The sequence below is a fragment of the Pithys albifrons genome, chromosome 6 (assembly GCF_047495875.1).
Source record: "Pithys albifrons albifrons isolate INPA30051 chromosome 6, PitAlb_v1, whole genome shotgun sequence".
Taxonomy (NCBI): Eukaryota; Metazoa; Chordata; class Aves; order Passeriformes; family Thamnophilidae; genus Pithys; species Pithys albifrons.
The window spans coordinates 22,783,177-22,809,019 of record NC_092463.1 but is presented as its reverse complement, the minus strand read 5'-3'; the positions used below and the strand labels follow the sequence as shown (position 1 = coordinate 22,809,019).

The 25,843-nt window shown below is 44.7% G+C and overlaps 1 protein-coding gene across 7 annotated transcripts in view; it reads left to right on the top strand.

Moving 5' to 3' along the window:
• ADCK1 (aarF domain containing kinase 1) overlaps window positions 1-25,843 on the top strand; it is an 88,752-nt gene that overhangs the window by 37,872 nt on the left and 25,037 nt on the right. For 5 of the 7 annotated variants that reach the window (XM_071557750.1, XM_071557748.1, XM_071557746.1 and 2 more), the window contains one exon: window positions 4,839-5,042. The exons of 1 other annotated variant lie outside the window; for it this stretch is intronic. In XM_071557750.1, coding sequence (XP_071413851.1) covers window positions 4,839-5,042 — 204 coding nt within the window. The remainder of the gene's footprint in view (window positions 1-4,838; window positions 5,043-25,843) is intronic. One more of the 7 variants, XM_071557751.1, reaches the window with a different exon arrangement.

Here is a 25,843-nt window from a genome sequence, read left to right as displayed (position 1 = left end):
TTTCCTCCTCCCTCTCCTTTTATATTTGAGATGATGTCAGAATATGGTATGCAATACCATTGGCCAGTAGAAGTCAGCTGGCCTGACCCAGTTTGAGTCAGCTGATAATCTAAGCTATGATGAAAACAGCACTACATGTTGCCTCCTTGTTCTAACTGGAAAGTCTCCCACTGCAGCTGTCTGTAGTGCTGGGCTTCGGGGCTGGGAATGGGATATAATGAGCAAGTGATGTTCTTGCATCTTCAGTAATTGCTGAGTTTTCCTTTCACTCTTTGTGAGGAAATCTATTGCAAGCCACTTGAAAGCCCCAATAAATATCTTTTTTCTATTGACCATTGTATTAGCATCCCCACAGTATTTTAGTGGACTGGTGAAGAATGGTTTTTTTCCCCCTGAAAATCCATGTTGACTTTCTTTTAGTCATATCACATTCAGCTAGATGATTTTTAGTACTCTCTGTAATTATTGTCTCAACTAATTTAGTTGATACAGAAATAAAGCTTGCAGGACTATAATTTCCCAGTTTAGTCTGGATTTTTCTTAAAAACAGGGCAACATTTATTCCCTTTCAGTCCTCTGGAAGTTAATGGTTTTACTAGGAGGTCTCGTTTTTATTATGATTATTATCATCTCAGCCACTTTTTGAATTAATCTCTAATTTTTATATGATTGAAGTTTTTAAGGTATTTTCTGGAGACACCTTTCTTGAGTATATCTCCATTGTAAGCAGTGATGGGCAGGCTTCTCCTCAGCATCCTGCCCCATGCACAGGACTGCTTTCCCTTGCTCAGGGCTCAGGCTGGGAGTAGGTGGGATGTGAGCAGACACCACATGGTGCAGAGCTGTTCCTCCTCACCTGTATGAGAGTGCTCTCCGATATGGAGGGGAGAGGAGGAGCAGCCCTTCAAGCCCTGTACTCTGGGCAAAATCCAGCATGATGGCCTTGGTGTGAGATGACTGTATTTACAGTGTTCCTGGAGGCAGATCTCATCACCAGGATTTTCTGGTGACTTGTTTGCTGTGTCTTTGACTAATTGCATATCAAATTTTCTCTCTGCATTCCTAATCCTCATTTCACATTTTGCCAGCTAAGAGTATGCTCTTCTGAGTTGGGATGACTTTTCTGAAGGATTTCATGTGGGGAGTGGCTTTCACCACTTAGTTTACTGTATTCAGTGACATTTCTGAGCCCTTTTGCCACCAGGTCTGTCACCAGATACTGAAATTTTCACTGGTTTATTTTAACTTTGGTATTTATTTTCTTCTAGATCAATTCCTTTATTTTTAAGACCAGATTAGCATCTGTCAATTCATGACACCTGCACATCTGTTGTTCTGGAAAGTAGTTCTTTCCTATATCTGTGTGAGTATAGGCTCCTTCAAAAGCATCCAAATGACTTGAAAAGCGAGGCCTACTTATACATTCCTGGGTAAAATAAAAAATATTGCTTTGCAGCTCTGCTTGCTGAGCATGTGCTTCATGCCAGAGGTGCCTCCTCTCCATACCCTGACAGTTGTTACTTTCACAGTTTTAATAGTCAATCCCCATCTACTCAGAACTTAGGTAAAACTATGTGAAGGAGGTAGCCATGCTGTGGGCCAGTGTAGAATATGGCCTGCTGAAATTCAGGGAAGGGATTTAAGACAGAAGTGCCCATGTGGACTGAGGAAAGAGCCACATACACACTCAAGGCAGCATTTGTGATTTGAAGTGCTTGCTGAGGCTTAGCTTATACTCCCCAGTACATGAAATGCTTCCTTTCTCTGCAATGCGTTCCTAGGCATGATACATACAAGCAGGTCCATATAAAACTATCTGCGGTTCCCACTCCTTTTGCTGATAGAGTCTTCAAAGTATTGCTTGTGCAACAAAGAGCAGTATTTTGTGAGATTTCTTGAAGAAAAGTTCTGAGCCATTCTGAGATTCCATTTAACTTGTAGCTTCCTCAAGGTGGAACAGAAATGTGGATCCATAGGATTGGACACTGTAGTAGGACTGTGATACTCTTACCTTGCCTATGATTAGGAAATGTCATCTGTTACAGAAACAAGTGCTGCATCTTGACTGTGACCTAGCTGAGGAGATCCAAGAAATTATAAGATAGCATTAGGAACACTTTGTGCTAAAAAAATGATCTGACTGATAAGAAAAGACCTTGGAATCTGCATTCACAGTCCTGCTTCATGCTCACTGTGCTTCTGCCTCTAATGCAGACTGGCGTTTTGTAAAATGTAGGGCTAAATAGATGGGTTTCCTTCCTCTGAGACAAGTTGCCTGGTCATGTTCTCTCCCTAGCAGGTGCAGGAGCTGGCATTCCCTGGTTCAGCCAGCCAGCCAGGGCAACTCTCTTAGGAGTTTTAGCCAAGGCAGTTGAGAGAGCATGGTAGAGGATGCTGTGCATGGCAGTTTTGTTATGTTTTGTTCCTGGAGCCCTCTCTAAGGATCCTCTGGTCTCTCCTAGCCAAGACTTCTGTGTCCATAATGCCAACCATATTCTCAACAGTGTGGCTAAGTTTGGGAAGCCAGAATTTCTTCTCACATTGTGCCAGAGGAAAGGGGTTATGTCTGCCTCTTTCTCAGGAGTGATTAACGACATGAAGATATGTGCTGTATCCAAGTATGTCTACAACCAGTTACATTTTTAGCTACACGAGTTTTCCATCCTGCTTTTTCCATGTCCCTTGCTGATCCCTGTGGGGTAGGTAGTGCATTAGAGCCAGCACTGCTCCCCTGAGCTGGCTGCCCAGCCTGACACCCATGGCTGCACAGCAGCCCGAGGGTTGCAGCTGCTCTGCCCTGAGCCATGCTGCAGCCTGGAGTCATTTGATGGACTCCTGCTGTGCATGTGGGAGGTCACAGGGCTCTGTGCTGGCCTGAGCTCAGTGCTGGGAGCCCAGTGCTGGGGTTTCGGAACATATCTGCAAAAAGCCTTGCCTATTTCCCTCTGATGCCTTCAGCTGTGGCTGCCCAACACCTTGGGGAAGGTGGCTGGCCGCTGTTTGCCTTCACTGCTGGCAGGGGGTTTCCTCCACAGCTGAAGGCAGTGGGCAGAGGGTGATTATTGGAGCTGCATAAAAACTGTTTTCTTGTAATGGGCTGCACTTGCAGTGCTGTGACAAACTACCCAGCTGCTCTGGCTCCCTGTCTCCCACTGCCTTTCTCTTTTCATTCCATTACTCCCTCCCTGGTTTTCTTGCTCTCTCATTTTCTTTCACAGCTTCCTTTCCTTGTTCTCTTTTGGCCTGCTTTTGCCTCTGCTGCACACAGGGGAGGAGAGTAGGGAAGGAGCTGGGGCAGAGGTATGTTGCAGCAGGACTTGTTGTAAAATGCAGGACAGTAATGTGGGAGACTTCAGACATGCTCATGGATGTTATCTTCTGCCTGTGTATTTTGAGCCAGCAGTGTGCTGGGCGAAGCTCCCCACCTAGCATGAGTTACTCTTGCCTGGATGCGCCCACCTAGGAAAATGCCTCTGTGTGTGTGTATATCAAACTGTCAAGTCTCATGCTGAGTGTGAGACTTACACATTAGGCATTCTCCTCACACTCCCTAGGCCTGTGTTTTGTGCACTCGCAGCTCAGCACCCAGTCTGTCCCCTGATCAGCTCCCAGACGGTTCCCAAATGTGAGACACACAGCACTTCTTTTCAGAGGGTAAAGATAGACACTGAATGGGGTGGGGGTGTGTACTGTTCATGAATGTTTGTTGTGTTGTTCCTGTTTTTTTGAGGCTTTTGGTGGAGCCCCTGGCCACAGGATCTTGGGCAAATGAGAGTTGCAGACGCAAGATTTATCCTTCAATGACACAGAAGCCAGAGGAATTGGGAGCCTTCATGCAGATACATGTCAGGCATTAACAGGAGATGGGTGCACAGTTATTTTTTGTTATTGATTTGCTTACGTTTTATTAATGTATCAGAGTAAACTTATCTGAAGTTCATTAAATATTCAATATAGCTGTGTCCTTGGCAGGAGATTTTTCTAGTGAGCGTAATAAAGGCAGAATAAATCATTGTCATTGACGGATGTGGTGGCTAGTCTATTATTGAGAAGTGAAACAAACCTCAAGAGCTGAAATCCAGTGGTTAGTGATGAGTTTTGCCATTTGGTAGTTGCGTTTTGGCTATGGTGAGCACAGCTGGCAAGTCTTCTAATTCTTCATTGCTCAAACCACCCTCACTGCAGACTTTATTGGGAGTGTAAGCAGGAAGACCAAGAGGTGGCTGGACTGGAGGGATATAATTTTCTGTTGTATGTGTCTGAGTGAGGTGAGGAAAATGAGTGACTGCCCACATACTGTCTTTTTCACTGACTAACAGACATCTCTAATTTTGATTTTAACTGACTTTTCTTCAAAGTTCCTCTAAGTTTCTGGGATGGTATCTGTGATTTTCCTCTCACTTTGATTCTCTGCACTCACATTAAGAGTCTACCATCCATAATGGTTGTCGTCCTGATTTTTTGTCTTTTAACAAGGGGTTCCCAAACTGTGCATCATAGTGATGAATCACCGTGACAAACCAATACTGTCCTATGGCTAGACATCTTATTCTGTGCAAGGATGAGCCAAAAACTGATATGCTGTCACTGAGCATGCTGCCTGTACAAACAAGTGTTGAAGCCCTTTATACTCTGGAGCATCTTGTCCTGGTCTGGTTCAGCCTGACTAAAACTAGCCAGAGTCCTAGTGTTAACCAACATGTTAGATGATGATGTCCAAAATGAAGAAAAGAAATCCTTGGTCTTCTGAAATATTGGGCAAATAAAAGATACATATGTGGGCGTGTGCATATAACAGACAGCAAAAGGCCTTGGCTGATGTTCTGCTCTCTTCACAGGTGCACCTGCGCTCTGCTGAGCGCCTCCGGGAGTTGTGCTGCTCCAACCGAGGCACCTTCATCAAGGTGGGACAGCACCTGGGAGCGCTTGACTACCTGCTGCCTGAGGAGTACACCCGCACCCTCAAAGTGCTGCACAGCCAGGCTCCACAGAGCACCAGGCAGGAGATTGAACAAGTTATTCGTGAAGATCTGGGCAAAGAGGTAGAGTCAGTCATAGCCTCTGTTGGCTTCTCTGGTCTCAGCAGGCCCTGGGCAGCTAGAGGAAGGAAAACAACAGCTAGAGGAAGGAAAACAACAGCTAGAGGAAGGAAAACAACAGCTAGAGGAAGGAAAACTGGTAGTTCTCAGTTTTAAGAGATACCAGGGGAAGATGCCTTTTCCTTGCCTCTGGGAGAATGCCATGGAAATTTTTTCCCTCCATCAGTGGGCATTATTGGCAAGCTTAGATAAGGAGCAGATAACAGAGGAGTTAGGGTGTGAAAGCTGCCCGATAGAAGTGACAGGACTCTACAGAGCAATGAAGTCTGTATGCCAAGACAAAAGGGTAGCTGGAGGTCAGAATGGGGAGCTGTCTGCTACACTGAGAGGTGGAAACTGAAGGTACTGATGTTCAGGACAAAGTTATATTGGCAGAGTTCTGTGAGGGATGACTGCTCTTCCCTGGCTGCACTAGACCAATTCCAGCTGGCACTGACAGCCCTTTAGTTTCTCGAGCCCCTAATTAACCCCCAAAGAAAATAATAGCATAAATCACTTTTGATGCTGCAGTCAGGTAACACAGTAGCCCAGGAGTCAGTACCACCATTAACCCTCAGCAGCCCACAGCGCTGAGATCAGTAGGTAGGTCCCTGTGGTCATTAGTTATAAGGGAAGTAACCACAGTAAATTACAGAGGGTGTTCTGCTACTTTGCATCTTGTCCCTTACAAGAAGAGGTCCCCTCACACTCCAGCCCAGTTTGAGGGGAGGCATTTCAAGGATCACAATGGTTGTAAGGGGAGGAAGGAGGCAACAGTGTGCAAAGATGATGGTAGAGAAGGTGTGTATGAGAGGGAGGTAGATGGAAGGTTGAAGAAGGGAAGCAGTGTGTACATCTATTGCTGCTTATAAAGAGAGGGATTTTTGGGGGTGGTTTTGGTTGTTCTAGCCTGTCTGACTGTGTGGGAAGGAGATAAGGGGGAACACGAGGAGGTAAGTGGAGTATTTGCACCTAGAGTCTATATTATGGGCAGATTTGGATGAGTTACTACCTACATGTAGTTTAAGGGTCTAGCTATTGTCTTGACAGGAATGGCAATTAATATCTCCCTGCAGTTTAATAGCAGGATTAAGTCAGTCCCCAGCCTGCAGGATGCTCTCTCTCTAACAGCACTGCATCCCTGTAGCATGGCTGGTTACCAGCTGTGTTTCATAGCTCAGTGAGTAGATGGAGCAGTGCAGGCTGGCTGCTCCCTGCAGACCCCTGCAGGCCCCTACCTCCATGAGCCTCCATCTGGCAATCTCCCCTTCGCAGAGGCTGTGGAAAGCCACCTCAAGGTTAGCCCACATTAAATTGCCACACCAGCCACCTCTAGTGCAGATTGTGTGGAGTCTTTTAAGGACCAAAGTAGGTGCTCAGAGGTGCACCTTTTTCTCTAGTGTGAGTTCAGCTGCCATTGACACTCCCTGGCACTTTGGGAGCTAGATGAACACTGTGCCTCATTGATTCCCAGTGAAGCAGCTCGAATACAGTCTCCACTGCAGCCTTACCTCATAGCCTTTGCTTCACACACATGGGCAATGCTGGGCAATATTTAATTTTAAAGAAACAGAAGGAGGAAAAAAAAGTAGAAATGGGAAGAAGGTGATAGAGAGGAAATGGTAACAATAGAAAGAGAGTGATGATAAAAAAGATAAATGAATGTATAAAAGTAAAGGAGCTCATAAAATAGGGTGGTATGAAAAGCTGATATAAATGCCAGTGTTAGTTTTTATAAGGTACCAAATTAAGGTATTTAAAAACAGAGGATTTGGGGACCTCAGTGCACCCAAATTATCTTTGCTGTAGCCCAGAGGATTTAATAGAGTTACTTCAGGAACAAATTTAATTCCAGCATAGTTAGATCCTCAGTACATTTTAAGTATGTCATACTAGCTGAAATATAGGTGGCAGAGGGGCAAGGTGGAGTGTCAGGGCAGAGGCAAGTGCAAAGAGGGATCCTGAAATTTTCCTCCTTGGAGCCAGCATGAAACCTGGGAACTTGCAGGTGCATTCAAATAGAAGAGAAAATGACCATAAGGGAACCTTCCCAGGGTGGCTAGGCCTAGCCCTGCTGCACTTGAATTCAGTGCTAAGACTTGCAGTTCCCTCATCAGGCCCAAGAGCAGGGCTACTCAGATGAGTCTTAAGTGTAGGCAAGAAGTAACTACCTGCAGTTTGGATCAGCGCAGAACAGATGGGAGAAAGACCAATTGGAAATACAGAGATACCTAGGGGAAATGTGACAAATTGACAAATTAGGCAAGAACTTGCGAAAGAGCATGAAAATCAAAGAAAACCCATTTCATGTATAGAAGCATTGTAGCTTCAGTCAATTAGAAATAGTCTGCCTTCTGATGTGACCTACTCTTCAGAATCTTATCACAGGCTTGGATGTTTGACAGATGTTTTGTGGGGAAACTGGCATAAATGGCTGTGCCAATGGGACTGATGTTTGAGCCAAGACAGAGCATTTGTGAGGTGGATTTACAGCACTTCAACGTGGTTCTGTTGTCCACATGCAGACTTGCATGATACCCTGCTTATGTGGGATCTCCCATTCTAGGCCAGCCAGCATCATGGCCAGGGACTGGGAGCTGCAGCATGTAGTTCTGCTGCATGAGCTAACTGATTTAAAGACAAATGGCATGTGTGCTGATCTGACACAGCAGGAGAAGCATCATATATGCTGACTAGTGAGTTGTCCTGTCAAACCCCGTTTTAAGTCTGGGAGCAATTTGTGTACCTATCAAGGATCATTGGGATAAAAATAATCAGTAGTGAGCAGATGCTGTCTTTCTAATCTCAGCCACAGTGGTTTGGCTAAGTGATGGTGGGAGGTGATCATTCTCTTGAGTGTTGCATGCAAGATATTGAGGTGTAGGGGGTGGGATTCGCAAAGAAACACAAGTAAATAGTAGTGGAAGAGGCTGCACAAAGAAATCTTTGCACTGACTCCTGGAAACGATCACCAGTGAGATCACAGAGTAAGAATCTTCTGGGGAGACAGTGGGGATACCACAGGTTGGGGTCATTCTGGTGTATTCCTTTGAGCAGTTGGGAAAAGCTGTGTGCATAAGAATGGGTGATAAGATACGAATGAGTCTCTCCTACCTCTATTTTTATGTTTCTTGCTTGACCAAGGTTCTGAAAGTGAAAAGTTGTCATGTGGAAAATGAAAGCAAAATGAATATGTTCTTTCTCTGCAGAACTATTAATGACACAGGGAGACATAGCTGGTTTAGCTAAGTGCTTTAACTCAACAAAGTGTATGCAGAGCAGAGCCAGGCAACTTCTGGTGAAATGTGGGCACCAGACATTTAGGGAGAAAGAGAGATGAGGGGCTCTGGAAGATAAAGCTCTCAGAGTGGTTGCACCTTAAAACCACAAAATCGTTGTGCTTAGAAACTAGAAAAGATAGAAGAAATGTTTTGCCAGCACTAGGATCAGCGGCATTTACTCTCTGTGGCAGGTCTGTTGGAAGAGACTGTCTTGTGGCTGTGGGAGGTGGGTATACTGGGAAGGTGATGCCATTTTGGTCCTGGGACAGAGATGTAGAACCCAGGGCATCTCTGACTTTGGCCAAGCTACCTGACAGCCCTTCGGTATCTGTCAAAAAGACTTCCTGTAGGTCTTTCTGCATATAATTTTCATGGACAAAGTGCTCAGAGGAGCTAATTGCTCATTGCTAAGAATGATTGGACTATTGTGAAACTCTCTGCTTTCAAAAGTACATCTGCTTCACTTTGTTCTGATCAAAGCTGTTCCAGAGCATCCCTCATCATAGGATGAAGTGGTTGCAGAAGGACTTGACAGCTTTTACAACCCTGGTCTTCCAAATATTCTTGGTGCCTTTCTCTTGTCTGGCTCCATTACTGTCCAGAGCAGTTCCTAGTATGGTCTCCCTTCTCTGCTGCTGTGCAATGGTAATAATTTTAGATCCTGTGACATATTCTTGCTTCTCTGTGTACTCCTGTCTACACCAACACACTCTTTTAGCTCTTTCTAGTTCCAAAATACGTCCTGGTTTACTGTCATATTGCACATCCCAGTAGGCCACAGCATAGCTCTATTGACTCAGCACCACTGTATTACCTCTCCTGTATACAGCAAGTTGTTGCTTTTCACAACCCATTGCTCATCAGCTTCCAGCCCATTCTTACACATTTTTAAATCAACTTACTGACCTTTTCCCTAAGACTTCTTATTCTCTCCCTCAGTATGTTTGTGTACTCCTTGATCTACCCAGACTTTATCTCATGTTGGAGGTAATTTTCCTTGGTGAGAAACACTCCCTCCTTCCCCATCTCTCATGCTGTCCTTTCAGAAATATTCCAACTCCTGCCATTCTCCTTTCTGGTAGGTTCCATCCAGGCAGGTTCTCTAGTTTCCTGTATTTTGTCGGAGGTTGTGTAGTTGGGGATTAGGGCAAAGATACAGTTAGTATCCCTCCAGTGAGGCTGGTGTGATCCCAGATAGAATCTTTCACATATTGGTGGGGTGGTTGTGTGGCGTGGCTGCCCAGGTGTTCTGTGTCCAGGCTGTGCCATTGCTTAGGGGGTGAGGGGCTGGTATAGGGCACAGGGCCAGTCTCACCTGTCAGGGGAGTGAGAATCTCTCCTTCCTCCTTGCCCCTTGACTTATCCTCATGTCTCTGGCTCCTTGTTAACAATTGTTGAAGCTGTTGCAGAGAAGAGTGAAAATTGCTGAAGCTGGGCAGTCTCAGATGCTATCAAATGAGGGAGCCTAAGAAATCCTGAACACTTACACCATTGCTAGTGAGTTTGCTGTGCTCCAGGAAGGCTGAGACAAAACAGGCTCTATAGGGAGATCACATCAGTGATTGAAAGTCTTGTTTATAATGCTTTCTTTGTTCAAAGCTGGGGGAAAGGGCTTGGGAGATCCCAGAGTTTGAGGCCTGTCTTTGCTGATGCCAAATCATATAAAAATTTCATCATAAATAGATGGAAAGACAGTCATTTGAAACGATGTCAGTCCAGCTCTGCTTCGTGGGAATGCAGGTAATGGGAAGTAGTTTCTAATTGCTTGATTACCCAGCACCTCCAAGGAGCCCATACTTTTCATCCACAGTTAATTGCAGCTTTTACCTGTTGTTCAAGGACTATTTTGCCATTTGCAAGAAACCTCCTGCAGCCATACAGTAATGGAGCTTGCTGATTGAGCAGGGCAGGATATGTCAATGGTTTGACTGTGATTTATGAACAAAGCACCTGTGGTAGAAGAACCTCCTGCACTGTGATTTGTGAAGCAGGATGCATTTTCACAGCAATGTTTGGAGGATCCAGCCCTGGATTCCTATTGTTGTAGCTGGCACAGCACCAGTGCTGTGCAGGTAAGAAACAGATACTCTTTGTCTGAGAAGTCATTGTCTGTGCTGCAAAACCATGGCTAAGAAGAATACTGCCATTTGTCCCTCTACTTTAAATTGCCCCCAAGGTTCTCAAAGTGTTTTTTAAGTTGGCTACACAAATATTCATCTGCTGTTGAGATGTACCCATATACTTCTGGGAACATGGTCACTGCAATGATCTGCAACAATGTCACATGGCCATTTGACAGGGTGGGACAAAAATTGTATGACTGTGTGAGCCTGCCATGGGAAAGATTTAGAATGAGGCCACAGCAAGGAACTAATCCCCACAGTAAGAGACTTCCCTGCCCTCAAACTGTTGGAGTATCAGAAAAGATGGAATAGAAGAGACTCCTTTTACTCCTATTTCAGTATGCATTCTTGGTATATTATGGCAACCTCTGCTGTGCCAGTGATAGGGAGAATGATGGACTGTACCTGCCTTCTGGAATTGTTGATTAGTATTTTAAGCTCTGGCGAGACATATGCTTACCTCTGATTTGGAGAACTCTATTGAAGCAGTGCTCAGCCCTGTGGGAGAGCAGCTAGGCCTTCAATAGGCTGTTGGATATTACAGCTTCATGTCCTACAGCATCCAAGTTATTCCCAAGGGAATATGAGCCATATTCTGTAGCTGGCCCCATGTGGTGCCCTAGAGAAGATTGATTTACTGTGCTAGATCACAAGATCTTCAGGTCACGATGCTGCAGAGTCTATTATGGCCCTAGAAAGCCTCTTCCCAGGCTGGCATTGTTGTCTAACCCCTCTAGGATGCCAGGACACATGCCTGCTTCCTTCAGTGTTGCATAGCCCTTGTAGTCAAGTGTTCTGCCCGAAGGCAGATGTGTGGCACAGTGCGTGATTGCTCTCATGGTTGTGTGGGCCTGTGGGACTGGTGCTGAATGTCTCTGCTGAACACCCGGGTCTCCTGTAGCTTGTGAGTGTGGCTCTGTCCTAAAGTACCCAGCTCCAGCAATGCCGTGCCGGGTGATCTGTGAAGTTGACCCCAGTGTCCATCACTAACACACTTGGGGAAACTGGATTTAGGTCAGCAAGAGCCACTTCTGCCCGCTGTGGATGTTGTCAGTCACAGGAGATCTCATTCTGCATGTTCCTCACCCTCCATTGCCCACCAGAGTGGAAGCTGGGCTGTGGTGCTCATTCCTCTGACAGTGTGAGGGGCTGAGAGGTGGGATGGGAGGATGTGGCCCTTCTCCCACCCCTCTGAGCCTCCCTCAGTAGGCCCGTCAGGGCTTCCAAGCAGCCGCCAATAAAAGACACATTTGTATTAAAACTGTAATGAGGAATAAAAAAACTTCACATTTCTTTCAATAACTCGGGATATAAAAAAGAGATTTTTATCAATTATGAAAAGGATTTTGGCCATAAAAAGGTAATTTAAAGAGTCTGAGATGGATGGTGAATAGCGTTAATGTCACCCAAAACAAATGTCCCCGCATTACTCAGCTGAAAGGCAGGAGTGGCTGCCTGTACAGCTCCTGCTTCTGCAGCCTCTGCTGTGCTCTCCCTGCCCTGTCTCTGGTAAGAGGCCCCAGTGACTGGCAGATCTCACTGTGGCTGCCTCTACACTGAGTCCTTGTGTAGGCAGCAGCTGTCCAGAACCGCTGATTGCAAGGGCAGACAGGGGAAGCAAATGGAGCTTTTTGTGGTTCAGGTGGTGAACCTTGCATTGTTCTTGTGTCCCTGCTCATTGTGTATGCAATCTCCAGTGTCATTGACCCTTACTGTCATGTGAAGGACAACCTGGTGTCCTTATTGCCAGGGGTGCTTTGGAAGAGTGTACTCCCTCCTTCCATGGCTTTTCTCTCCACTCAGAGCTCCTGGGAGAGGATGTCTGAGTCCTGCTCATGGCAGCCTCTTCCTGGGTGCTCTAAGCCCCATTACCTAAGAGAGGGAAGGTTTTGTGTATACATTAGAGGATAATCTCCTTTGGCTTCTTTCAAGTTAGTAAGGTTTATAATACAGGAAGCTGGACAGTGGATTTTCTGAAGGATTGTTTGGAGGGCCTTCTGGAAGGAAGCGAAAAATTGGAGATCAGAAAATGCAATGGGGAATGGCCTGGTTCTGATGCAGAATAGTTCTGATCTGCATGCTTAGTGACATTTTTTTCTTTAATTTGCAAATTCTTGAGGTGCCTGAGGGTTAGTGTATGACATACCTGCATGGAATTTGTTGGCTCAATGTCTCGTGTACAGACGGTAAGCTCACTTCAGCATGGTTTTCTCAGAGTTTGAATGGCACCTGAAGTGTTGCTGTGGTGCAAATACATCTTGGCTGGCAATGCACACAACAGCTGTGCTGGGCTGTGTTCAGTGACTGTATCTGGCAGAGGTGGTGGGTGTGCTGCACAGCAGTACTTTAGCCACTGGCAGGAACCACCTCTCAGTGCAGGGTAACCCTTCCAGTTCCAAACAATCATGGACAATTGCAATCTGTAACTGGGGTTAATAGCCCTTATTCTTGCACATGGAGGCTTTCTTTTTTCAAATGTGTACCACATTTGCTCAGCAATCTCCTGGCATTTCTGACACAGCAGGATCTGGGCAGGGGCAGGAACACAGAGCTGCCATGTGGAGGGACTGGCTTCTATTTCAAAGCCCACTGCTGATACACTCTGAAATATTCTTGATGCTCTAATCTAAGCACAGGCTGGGTTTACTATGCCTGATTTTTCTCTGAGGGAGCAAGGAATTCTGTCATCTGCCTGACCACAGATCTTTTAACATCCTCCTTGATTCTTCTGGTTATCATCTGATTTCTTACACAACTTCACATCTACCCAGTTACTTGGCTCTTGACTGATTGAGAACATGAAAACTTGATGCAGTGAGTCAGGCAACTTTTGGCAAAAGGTTATTTGTAGATGAAACAAATTACATAAGATGAAATAAGGAGATACAGGACAGGACCTTGACATATCTGCATTTTCCTAGCACACAGAATAGACATATAATATTTTTATGAATTTTTAAAATGTATGGTGATCTAATAGATTCTGTTATGGCAGTTTGGGGACTTGTCTGAGAGGCATCTCTCAATTCTGTGGAAAGATGCTGAGCCATAGAAAGCACTTTAACTCTGCCTAAAAGTTTTCTTCCCTGTGAAAAAACTGCTAGGAGCATTGGAAATTCTGCTTATGGGAGGCCTCACACTCAACATGTTCTTATGTTTTGAGAACTGAAGCAAAAATTGGGATCTAAGTGGTCTTAAAGTTCTTTATACCATTAGCAAGCAAAGTGTGTTTGTTTCTAGTATGCAGAGCAGCCAGACAAAGAGAAAGATTTTTCGTGTTCCCTTTGGAAATCAAGTCATGTTTGTGAACATTAAACAGATTTTGCACTTATTTTCTGTGTGCTTTGCAGTATTTGGTTTTACAGGTTGCGTGGTTCAGAGGCAAACCTGTGAAGCTGTCTGTGACAACTGAAGAAGAAAACTCACATGATCTATTGCTTGTGCCAGGGTAGCTCTGCTGGAGCAAACCCATGAATTTCTCCGTTACGAAGCTCACATAACCACTCCATCTCAACTTGGCAAATTCTTGGAAGAGACTGTTCAGCACCAACCCTTCCATATTTCAAATTATTAGTAGAAAATATACATTAGTTGGCTCATTTTCGTACAATGAATGAAATTGAGGTGGTATCAGTTGTACGTGGAGAATAAAGTTAATTTTGCCAAGCACTTTATTGGATGTAGCTGATTGGTTCAGGTCTGTTAACTGCTATTCCCATTTATCAAGAAAGGCTAGAAAGAGGCTAGAGCAATTAAGGCTTATGACAATTACGAGGGCTTGTTAAGAGGTGTTATACTAAAGAAGTCTCTCCATATAACTTTTGCTGCCTTGTCCTTTGCAAACCCCTAATGTCTTTGGCTGTGAAGAAAACTAATCCCATGCCTTCTCTCTCAGTCTGTCTTTTGTTCATTGGACCAGAACCTGATCTCTTCTTCACCTTCTTTTTTTCCCCCCTTTTTGTTTGAAAGAGCTGTGAGGCTGGTTCTTAATGACCAAGATCCTTGCCAGTCCCTTGCAATCATAAGAACCAGCTCAGGAATTACAGGTTGGCTGCTCCAAACTAAACATTTGAGACCACTGTGTGGTTCTCAGTGAGTGAGTAGGAAGGAATGGAAAGGTACGGACTGTACTGGTTCTGTGGGCCTTGTCACTCTACTGACTACACAACCATAGCACACTGTTGACAGTGTGTTGGGCTGAACATTTCCGGTGACTTGTTGTTCTGTACCTGATGAAGGAGGAGGTGCAGCCTGACCAGTAGCAGGCTCTGGGCTACTCTCTCTTGACCTTGCTCTCCACGATGCATGCCTGGAGTGGATCTCAGTCCTTGGCCCTTCTTTGGTGAGGTAAATCCCTGGGTTGTGATGGGGTGATTTTTGGGGTGGTTGTAATAGATAAAATCCACCAAACTGCTTTATTATCCACAAAAGCCCAAATATTTTGGACTATAAGAAACAGAGCTAGTATTCAGAGGCTCCTGTCCTGCTCCTGTTCCAGAGGCTGAGTCTGTTGCTCTGTTTTTGACCTGCATTGGCCCTAGGGAGGGAAGTAGAGCAATTGGATTCTGGCTCTGGAATAGTGGGTTGCTGGACTGCTTGGAAATGCTTGTGAATTAATCAAAATTATTCTCCACCTTTGTTTCCTTAGCCCACTTTTCTCCTTACAACAATCTCTGGCAGTACACCCTGGGGGTGCCAGAGGAGAACTCACATTCAAGGTGGAAGAGAAATGAGCTATTTCCCAGTGCACCCTGGACTGGCAGCCCTTCCCTTTGCAGTGCTTGTCACCCTGCAGTGGCAGCAGCAATGCTAGGCCTGTAAGTGTAGTTGATTTATGTTAACTGTTGAAACGATAATGTTTAATCTGTAAAGTGCTAATCTATTTTTTATGTTGATTATGAATAGGCCAGCTGTGCCTACTTTCCTATTCATAGAGTTTAGTGAACAAGCCTGTTTCAAAGGTTGGGTTTGGAGGCTGATTTACATGAGAGCAGACACTTCTTTAAGGAAAGTAAATCATCTGAGTTACACCACTGAACCAGGGACTTAGCAGACCCACAAGAAGATCTGGGGGCAAGGGAAAAAACAGGGGAGGAAGAAGAGGAAGAGACAGATAATAACTGAACTGTTGAAGGAGCAGATAGATCTGAACAGACACATGAAAAGTAGGGGAAATATGGGTAGGAGAAGAAAGGAAAGCTTGGCATTTAGAGGAGAAATTGACAAGAAGGAAGCAGGAAATGATGTGACTGGCTTAGCATAGGATTTTTGTGTCTGCATAACTGCAGAGAGCTCTGGGCTCCACGGATTGTATGACTAGTCATTAGGGGATGCACGGAACCCCTTTCCCCAGCATGGTGCCAGTGAGGTTGTTGGCAAAGTTGGCTGTGGATTTAATTTGCCATGCAGTTTTCTCTCTTGAGGGACTTTTATGGATCTCTTTGTATTTTTGTTCTGAGAGTAAGCTGCAAAGGGTACAAACTCCAGGGTCCCCTCCAGATCTCTTTGTAAGTTATTCTACATCAGCTTCTCTTCAGTCCCTGCACCTTGGTCTCCGTGGTGTGGACTTTTATATGTCTGTTCCCTTTACATTGAGTCGTCTGCCAGGTGTGCTGGTGTTTCAGTATCCCATCAAGACACAGTTAGCACTGCTAACTGGCTGGTGAGCTTTATATCTTCAGCAGGGCTTTACTACCTTTTAAGCATCTTTCTTCTAATGTAGTGACCTCATTATATCCCTTTCTTGATACCAGTTCAATTCAGGCAGAGCTGCCCACATCTGCCAGACTGCATGTACTTCCAAGTCCACCTTGGATCCTTACCCCTACTTTCCTGTCCTATTAATCTGAGGCAATGTTGTGCTTCAATAAGACTTTGTCATGCTTGTGTCTATATAATTATAACCAAAACCTGAGGAAAGGATATAGCTGGGCAGAATTGTCTGGGATTGGTCTTGGTACTCTGCAGGTTTTCATTTTGCTGTGCCTCTCTCCGCTCTGGTGACAGGCTGCTGGATTGTGCAATGCTTCTGTCATTCCTGCTCTTTGTCCCAGGCTCATAAACATTTCCCTCATCCCTTTCTGCAAAGATACATAAAAACATTCCACACAGTACTCATGGGAGTATGCCTCTCTCTCTCCATTTTAGGAGCTGGAATAGAAGGGTCTGAGAGTGTAGCACATACTCACAGTCTGCTCTGTGAGACCCCACCAGGAGAACTTTGTCCAGCTCTGGGGCCCCCAGTGTAAGAAGGATGTGGACCTGTTGGAGCAAATCTGGAGGAGGGTGACGAAGATCTTCAGAGGGCTGGAACCCTTCTGTGAAGACAGGCTGAGGGAATTGGGGTTGTGCAGTGTGGAGAAGAGTGGGCTCTGGGAAGACCTTATAACAGCTTCAGTACCTAAAGAAGGCCTACTAAAAGGCTGGAGAGGGACTTATTAAAAGAACATGTAATAAGACAAAGGGGAATGGCTTCAAACTGCAGATGATAGGTTTAGGTGAAATATTAGGAAGAAATTCTTTTCTGTGAAGGTAGGAGGCACTGAACAGGTTGTCCTGAGAAGTTGTGGCTGTTCTGTCCCTGGAAGTGTTCAAGGCCAGGTTGGATGGGACTTTGAGCAGCCTGCTCTAATGAAAGGTCTCCCTGTCCATGGCAGGGTGATTGGAACTAGATGATCTTTAAGGTCCCTTCCAACCCAAACCATTCTATGATTCCATGAAGTGAAATGCAGGGCTGTCCTGCACACACAGTCCTTCGCTCCCCTGCGCACTCTGCCTCTGCACACACCCCCAAACACCTGTCCTGAACCTGTTCTTCTCTCACCTCTTGTGGATGGAGGATTTTGCCTACCATTCCCCATACAAGCTGCGTGCACAAGTGTGCTGCCCCATGCCTCGTTCTTAACTCTGCTCAAGCCCTGGCACAGCTTCACTTCCTGATCAAATGCTTGTATCCCACCTCTTCCAAACATATACCCCCACATATCCCTTCCTTATGCTCTCTATAGTCACAGTCTATATCGTCTGTAGTCACATAAACCTGCCCATACACATTACCCCCTGCCCCTCTCCTTGTCTGGTACAATTGTTGAAGCCCCCAGGCTTTCAAAGCTCAATCAGAGGCATTTAAGATGAGGCACAGGTGATGTGTGTTCCCAGAGATCCCCATATATCCTTGGGCTCTGGCAACTGGTTATTTCTCATGTTCCCTTTCCTCACAAGCATTGTTGTTGGTGGACTCTTACTTGACTGTTAGGATCAGGAAACACTGGCTTGTTGTTGGAAGCCAGTCACAGACAAGTCGGGGTTTGGACATGGTTTAGGATAGCAGGAAGGTGACTAGCTGTACAAGGTGCTGTATTCTGAGGTAGAAAGAAGTGAGATGCTGAACAAGTCAGGTCATTGTGCTGATTAACTGCATCTGGAAATAGGAAACCAGCATTTTCCCAATGGCCATATCAGAGTTAGGGAGACTGGTACTTTGTTATCACTCAAGGAGATCCTGAGAAAATGGTTCCTTTAGTGGTGCAAAGTTTTTCCACCTTCTGTCTTCTCTGTAGGGAAGTGAACTGGACTTGCAGCTTAAAATTATGTTGCAACTTCCAACAGCAAAATCTTTCCCGTGGACATTTTGGAGAATAGAGCTTCTTGGAAGTTAATTCTGAGCATGAGATTACAGACATGGGAGAAAACTATCTGCATTGTCTGACATGGAGTACTTTGACCAGGAAAAATGCTCACACACAGATGACTGAGTTAGAGACTTGTTCTGAGACATCCCAGCTTTGCTGTTTCCTCTGCAGAACTACATCTATATGTTTGTGCTAGCCCTGCAGATAATGTCTGGACTCTGCTTTCCTACAATTCAGCTTGAGATCTGCTTTACATCAAAAGTCTAATGTACAGTCTCTGCTTTCAGAATGGTTTGTGAGACCAGCATCTGGACAAAGAACGGCTAAATGAAGTTAAGCATGGAAGAGTCTGTGGTGATGCTAGTGGAAAAACTGTAGAACTCCAACTGTTGAAAGCATCTCTGAGTACTGAGCTAGTCTGTTAATCTTAGTGTCCTGTGTCTCTGGAAGGTAGTAGGACACCTAATAGCTTAATCAATGGAAACCATTTATCTCCTTGTGCCAGTCAGGAGAATGTTCCTGAGCCAGTTATGTTCCAGTCTGGCCATGACAATACTTGCTTTTGTTGGACTGAATGTCGTTTGTGGAAGCCATGGATAAGTGACTTACACCTTTCAGAGAGATGGGAGATGAGGTCCACCTTACATACAAGGTCTCAGGAGACATAAATCAGCTCTGTCAGCTCCTTGCTATTACTGTCTGTTGTAGCTGTTACCACCGAGATCCAGGTTTCGATCCAGGATGAGCGATGTTCTCAGATAGTTCTGCCTTGTCCTAAAGGATCTGACTTACTCAGGAAAATAAATGAAGCTACCATGTGTGTGTCTGAGCACAGATTAATACACAGGAGTCATCAAGAATGGAATAAAAAGTGCTTTTCCCCAAAGTATGGCTCTGTAATAATTAAAGGTACTATAGCACGTAAAACAGACTGATGCTGTTGCTGTACAGCTCAGTGGATGGATGCAATGAATGAATACAAGATTGGATTCATGTAGGCTTTTCCACTGCTTTGCTCACCAGAAGAGACTACAGAAAGAGAATTGTAGGTGAGCAGAACAGGAAATAGCCAGGATCCTAGGTATCAGACAATGAATGAGTGAGCAAACTTTGGTCTCTGGATGATGGGATCACGGACTCTTCCTAGCAGAGTTCATTTTCTATAACAGTCATGGCTTTGTGACTGAGAAATGCTGTTAGAAGGATCCAAGAGAAGATTCTCAATGATATAGCACATAGTGGACTGCAGAGGAACAAAGTGGTATCAGGCAGAAATAATAGGAAAATATGAATTTCACACCCCACCTGACTCACGGCTCTTTCTTAGAAGAAAGGCTGGTGGTTGATGGACAGCGTTGGTTTTGTGCTATTGTAGTGAAACGTTAGCGGTGGTTAACCAAGTTTGCAGTGATTGGCATGCCAGGAGCAAATGTGTACCATTAGCACATAAAGTGACATGTCTGTGGCTCTGTGTAATAACTGCTGTATATGTATTGTACAGACAGATTTTTAAAGAGAAAGTTACAAATTTGGTTCTAATAGATTAGGCAAGGGCAGATCTCTAGCTGTCTTGACAGCCCTAATTCTGTTCATCCAAGCATAAGAGCTGTGACATGGTATGGCTCAGCTTCACATGGGATATCAAGAAGAGACAATGTTAGAGCTCAAGCTCTTTCAAATTCTAAGCAGGCACCTTATTGCACATCTTCCTCTGAAAAGAACCACATTACTTTCCAATCCTGTTCACTGAAAGATGCAGGGATTTTGTGTAATAAGCCATATGTAATTGTTCCAGTGCATGAGAATACACATGCACCTTTACCTACATTCATTTGGATGCAGCGTATACCTCCATATGCATGTACACTTACATGTATAAGTAATATGATCACCAAGGAATCCACTGAAAAGAAAACTACTATTTGATATATCTCTACAATATTATTAAAAATACTGAATTAATAAATACACGTTCTTGACAGATGCATTTAGGAACCATCAATTAGACTTGGCATTCATTAGGTGGGGAGAAGTCCAATCAGATTTCACTGACTCAACAAAGCCGCCTATAAATTGTGGGCTGTTTGTTCTGACGTTTGATGAATTATTCTTCATAATCCACTGTCTGCTGCAATAAATCTAATCTTTCAGTTTTTGCTGTCTTAATAATTCTTGGAGCAACACTGTGACATTTTGTTTTCGTAGAGGGGATGGAAAGGGTGGGACAATGGAAAAAACCCTCACTTGCTGTCTGGGAAGTATATTGCTCTACACCAAGCTAACATTTTTCTCATGCCTGGAACTCTGGTCTTGCAGACCTGCAGGGATCGGTGGCATTACGAGCAATTACGTGTAGGTTGTTGAAAAGATGACCAGCCTAGGATGAGGTTCACATCCCTTAAACCAGGAAAGGCATTTAGACTTCTGAGTGCAATAGTGTTCTAGTGTTGATAAAGTGAATTCCAAAGGTTCTGGAGATGCCCATAGAACTGAGTATCTCTTCAGGTATTCTGCTACGTGAAATAGAGGGGACATTGTACTAGGTAGTGTTAAGGTGGCAACTGCAGCCCTCAAAACTTTTCTTGCCAGAGTGGTGTTGTGTTGGTCTGTTTTCCAGCAAGCTCATGAATTCCGTTATCCCATTGCCTCACAGTGTTTTGGCTGGGAGGCTGCAGACAGCATGATCCTTGTGTAACTCACAGAAAGCTCCTGCAGGCTGAGCTCACCTTAGCAAATTGCCATCCATAGAGCCATGATTAAGAGGGAACTGTTTAGTGCTGTCTCTGTCTGGAATGGAAAATCCAGATAAATCAACTAATTCCATCAAGGGAATCACAGCACAGGAGATGTGCAAAATTTACTTACCTTAATCCCTTTCTTGCTATCTAGTTCCTCTGTGCACATGTCTCACAGCTGTATTATTCCATTTGTCTTAAATGAATTTATACCAACTTCCCCATGTGCATTTTCCTGTGCTGCTCCATCGCTTCAAAATGATTGGAGACTGTGAGCTGCCCCTGACCATTGCAAAATACTCCTGTTAATGGAGGTCTGTTGTATCATGGTCTGTGATGAATATCCTGTAGGCACAAGTAGTTCCAAGTTAATCCTGTATTGCCTCATCATCTCCTTCTAAAATAGCAGGACATCTCGTAGATTACAGTGTCCAAATACAAAATGCAAGACTCGGTAGCAATTACAGTATGCTGTGGTCAGATGGAGATCTGCTGTGAAATTGTGGTTGAGGTTTTGAATGGTTCAGTTTGCACTGGTTTTCATAATAAAGGCATGGCATTATCCCTGCTGGGTCCCTTTTTGTAAATCATTTTGAACAGCTATGGTGAAACTGTCAAGCACAGTGAAGTGTCTGGAGATGGCCTCTGCCTGAGATGGTCCCAGCTCTTGCTGCATGTTCCTCACCTGTTCCAGACTTTGACAAAGTTTTCTGACAGGCACCTTTACACTCTGTTCTGGAATATTTAACATACTTTTGGTAATAGAAGCAACTGTATTGTCTGAAAGTTGTGTGACAGATGTTTCATGAAGATGCACTGTTACCAACACTGTTACCCTGAACACTGAGTCACTTCCAGCTGTGGTTCCCCTGTACCCTTTGTGCTCTCAGAAATTTACAGGGTCTATCAGGAACTTCCTAGGCTGTCAAACAGTGACAGAGTCCCAGATATCAGCAGGTGAAACAGTTTCCCCATTGTCCATCCTGCTGTCATTGAAACTGGTCAGTCTGTTGAGAGAGCTTCTGAGGAATATAAAGATGACTATACAAATCAGACAAAAAGCTGGAGCTCACCACTCTGTCTCCAAATGGAGCCAGTGTTGCCCAGAGACAAAGGGGCTCAGCCTGCCAGCTGGGCTGTTGAGACACTTTCTGTTAATGGTCCTGCATCACACTCCACCCTAAATTTATCCTGAACAGACTGCTGACACATGGCCTCCTCTGTTGGGTCTGGCTGAGATGGAGTTCATTTCCCCATAGCAGCCTTCTCACAGTGCTGTGCTTTGCACTGGTCGCTAGAAAGGTGTTGATAACAAAGGTATTTTGGCTACTGCTGAGCAGTGCTGGCACAGCATCAGTGCTGTAACCTCCCTCCCCCGAGTCGAGGGCATGATCCTGGGAGGGGACACAACTAGGCCAGCAGACCCAAACTAACCAAAGGCATATTCCATTACCGTATGACATCAGTTCAGATATAAAAGCTGAGGAAAGGAGGAGGAAGGGAGGGCATTGGTTGTTTACAATGCCTGCTGAGAAACTGCGTGCCGAAAGCCCTGTTTCCCGGGAAGAAGCCAAATATTGCTTGCTAATGGGAAGTAGAGAACCAACCTTGTTATTTTCCTTTTCACTTGTGCATATGCAATCTTTCACTTTTGCTTTAGTAAACTGCCTTATCTCAACCTATGAGTGGTTTTCCATCTTACTCTCTCTCCCCTGTCCAGCTGGGAAGTGATAGAGTGGCTTGGTTCATCACAATGGCAGAGCAGAGCCACCGCATCTCACTTGGCATGATGTTACGTAGTGCTGGGCTGGGAGGAGGCTCCATGACTTAGGCTCCTGTTCAGGTACTGTGTTAACATCTGGAGAAGGAAGGGAACACAGTGGGCAGGTTGAAACCAGGCAGTAATATTCCTTCATTTGCTGCAGCACATGGATATTAAAAGGTTGTGATTAAGGGTCAGTATTTATTTCAAAAGAAACTAGATAGCAAGACATATGCATTTAACTTTTATGGTTTGGAAAGTAAGACATCAGGGTGGAACTTGGGATATCTGGGTTAAATCCCAGCTCTGTCAAAGAACATGCTGGGCAGGTTGTGTTAGGTAATACTTTCAGAAAGGACTCAGGATTTGGAAGCTTAAAGCCAATTGACTTCCAGTGTCTTCCTAAGTGTTTAAGGACACGATTCACAAAAAACACTGAGGCATTCTGATGCTCAACATTGTGGCATGAGGTGGTCGTGTGTTGCAGACCTTGGGCAGAGCTGTTGTGCTTTGGAAAGGCACTTCAGCATGAGAGGAGACCTGTAGCTGGGAACTCCGGGAAAGCATGAGTTTGTGCAGGGCTCGTGGTGGCTGTGCACCTCCTACAATGGCACTCTGGGCTTAATGTGGCTTTAGGTGCAACTTCAGCACAAATACATACTAATAAGTTTCTAAGTAGATAGATCCTGTAAGAGCTTTTATATCAGTTCCCTGAGGTGTGAATACTAATACCAACAATCATGAAAAGATTTTACATATTTAAAATTGAACAAGCTTCATTCTTTTGAATTAAGCAGTCAGGGCTTTGTTTCCAGCCAGTGAAGTACAGTGACCCATTCATTTGCTGGTTGAGCATGTGCCCAAATGGGAAGCTGGCAGTGTAGAAGGCTAGTGAGGGAAACTACTGCATGCAGGATATGGCTCACCTGTAAACCTGCAGCTGGCTGGCCTATTCCTTACAGATGGTAACAGCCAATTTGATAAGGCTGTTTGAGACCCGCTGTGACCTGGAAAAAAAAAGTGATAGTTCCTTAAGTACCATGTCAGGTGGGCTCCAAGACTGTCCCAGACCTATGCTTACTAATCATCCATCCTGGAAGTGACAGAATTTTTGTTGAGGGTGCTTGTGAGCACTAAGAGCCCGCAGTGTGCTCCGAGAACTCCCTGCCTGCATGAAATGGATGCGGCCACCTTCCCTTGGGAAGGACCCCACTTTGGCAGGCAGTGTGGGAGTCTGGCTCACCTCTTCTCTGCTTCCATGCCATACAGCCTCTTGCTTTTTCATGTCTGGGACACAAAGCCTGCACTAGCTGCCTCCAGTGAGCTGAGAAAGGACAATTTCATAATGAATGAGGGTGATTTGCTAAGTGGGGGGTCCTGGAATCAGCTGTAATTGTGCTGCTGCTTTATCTCAGCCTCACACCTGCTCATGAATGACTCTGCTGTGATCTGCTCCCTCTTCCTTGTGCATGCTCTGCCCTTCTGCTCCTGGAGGATCTATCAATTGTGTGGCCCTGTTGCAGTCCCTCGCCTTGCTGCCCTTGCCTGCAGCCTGTGAATGTGCACAAATTCCCCCTGGAATGGCAGCAGGGCCAGTGGGCTGGCTCTAACGGACATGCCTGCTAACCTGGCTTTCATGTCTTAAGTAGCAAATTTTTAAAAGAAATTCTTCTGCCCAAAGAAACTCCTAGACATGGCTTTCTTCAATTAGGTTTCCTTAGAAAACTTAGTCACGCGAGAATGTCGTATATATTATTCCTGCCAGAGGGAATATATTCAGCTTTTTTTTTTCACCTGCACTCATTCAGTGCTGGTGAAAATGGCTGGATTGACAGTGTAGGCAATGGAAAGATTTTGAAATTCAGAGCAGAAGGTATTTTAACCAAATTATGTATGATTTTACTATAAATGTACTTTACTGGATTCAGGCCAGTGAACTCCCAATTGCTTAACCTTTTGAGGATGTTGCCTCCCTTAAAACAGTTAAGACTAGTAATATTGGCTACCACTCTGTAAAGGGTACATCCCTCTACTGTGAGGATGCAGGGTAGTGAGAGAGTTGAACAAAGTCCCAGCTCGACCTCATGTGGCAAGTTCTCTGAATTTTTTTATTCCTTATGGGATCTCATAGCCCAGCATGCTTCTGGCCGCCTTAAGTCTTTACTCTTAGCAGGTCCTTTCTCCAGCCAATAGACAAACTTGACATAATGGTGAAAGTCCCTGTGTCTCAAACACATGTGCCCTGAGCCATCTGTCATCCTGTAGGTGCTTCTTTGTTTATACTAATCTGAAACAAGAATCTCCAAATCCAGAAGTGAGAGAGAAAAGAAAGGATAGAGAGGAAAGAGAGAAAAACCTTTTTTTTCTCTTGAGACACAAATGTCAATAGGTTTGAATTATGGCCCTGCTGTAATTAAAAACCACCTAACTAGTTGTTCTTAAATGCAGTTGTTTTACTTAATTGATTTTGCCGCTAGGACCAAAGGGAATTAATTAAATAAATAAAATGCACCTTCCTAGTGGATTACTGGAGGCAGCTGAGTCTGTGTTGGAATCTAATTACTGTGAATGCTCCAGTTTGTTGCTGGCAGTAGCTTTCTGTGTAAGGGGCTGGGAGAGAAGGGGTAGGGTAGTGTGGGAGGGGACTCATTCCCTGACAGCTGCAGGAGAGAACAGGCTGCTCCTTGTAGTAATTTTCTTCCTTGTCAGCAAAAAGAATATTCGTTTAAGGCTTTGCATGAAAACTTTGCTTAGAAGGTCTTTATTCATATTTAATTACTAGGTTGCTGCAGCTCCCATCTTTAATTACCTTTTAAAAATCAGGTTATAAAAATGCACTGACATTCTTTCTTTTTTGTTACTGCATAAATTACAGGCTTCTCAACTGCTCACACAAAATGAGTTGAGCCTGCAGCAATGGTAGGACAAGTTTCCTTTGCTGAGTTCTGTATACCTCAGAGCTTATGTGCACCTTGCCCTATAGAGCAGGACAGAAACCCTCAACTGGTATTACATGAACTGTTGTCTGTGCCTGAAGCCATGTAACTGCGTTGGTCCTTGCTCTGAGCTGAGTTGAATGTGTGGAGGGTCTGGCTGGTCAGACAGGCTGATACTGCCTACCGTGGTTGTGGTGTTTCCACAGCCTGTGCTGCCTGCTGCTACACTGAGGGTCTCTAGCAGGTATTATGCTATGGGCCTTTGTCCATCTTCCATTGCCTCACCTGTGTCTGTCT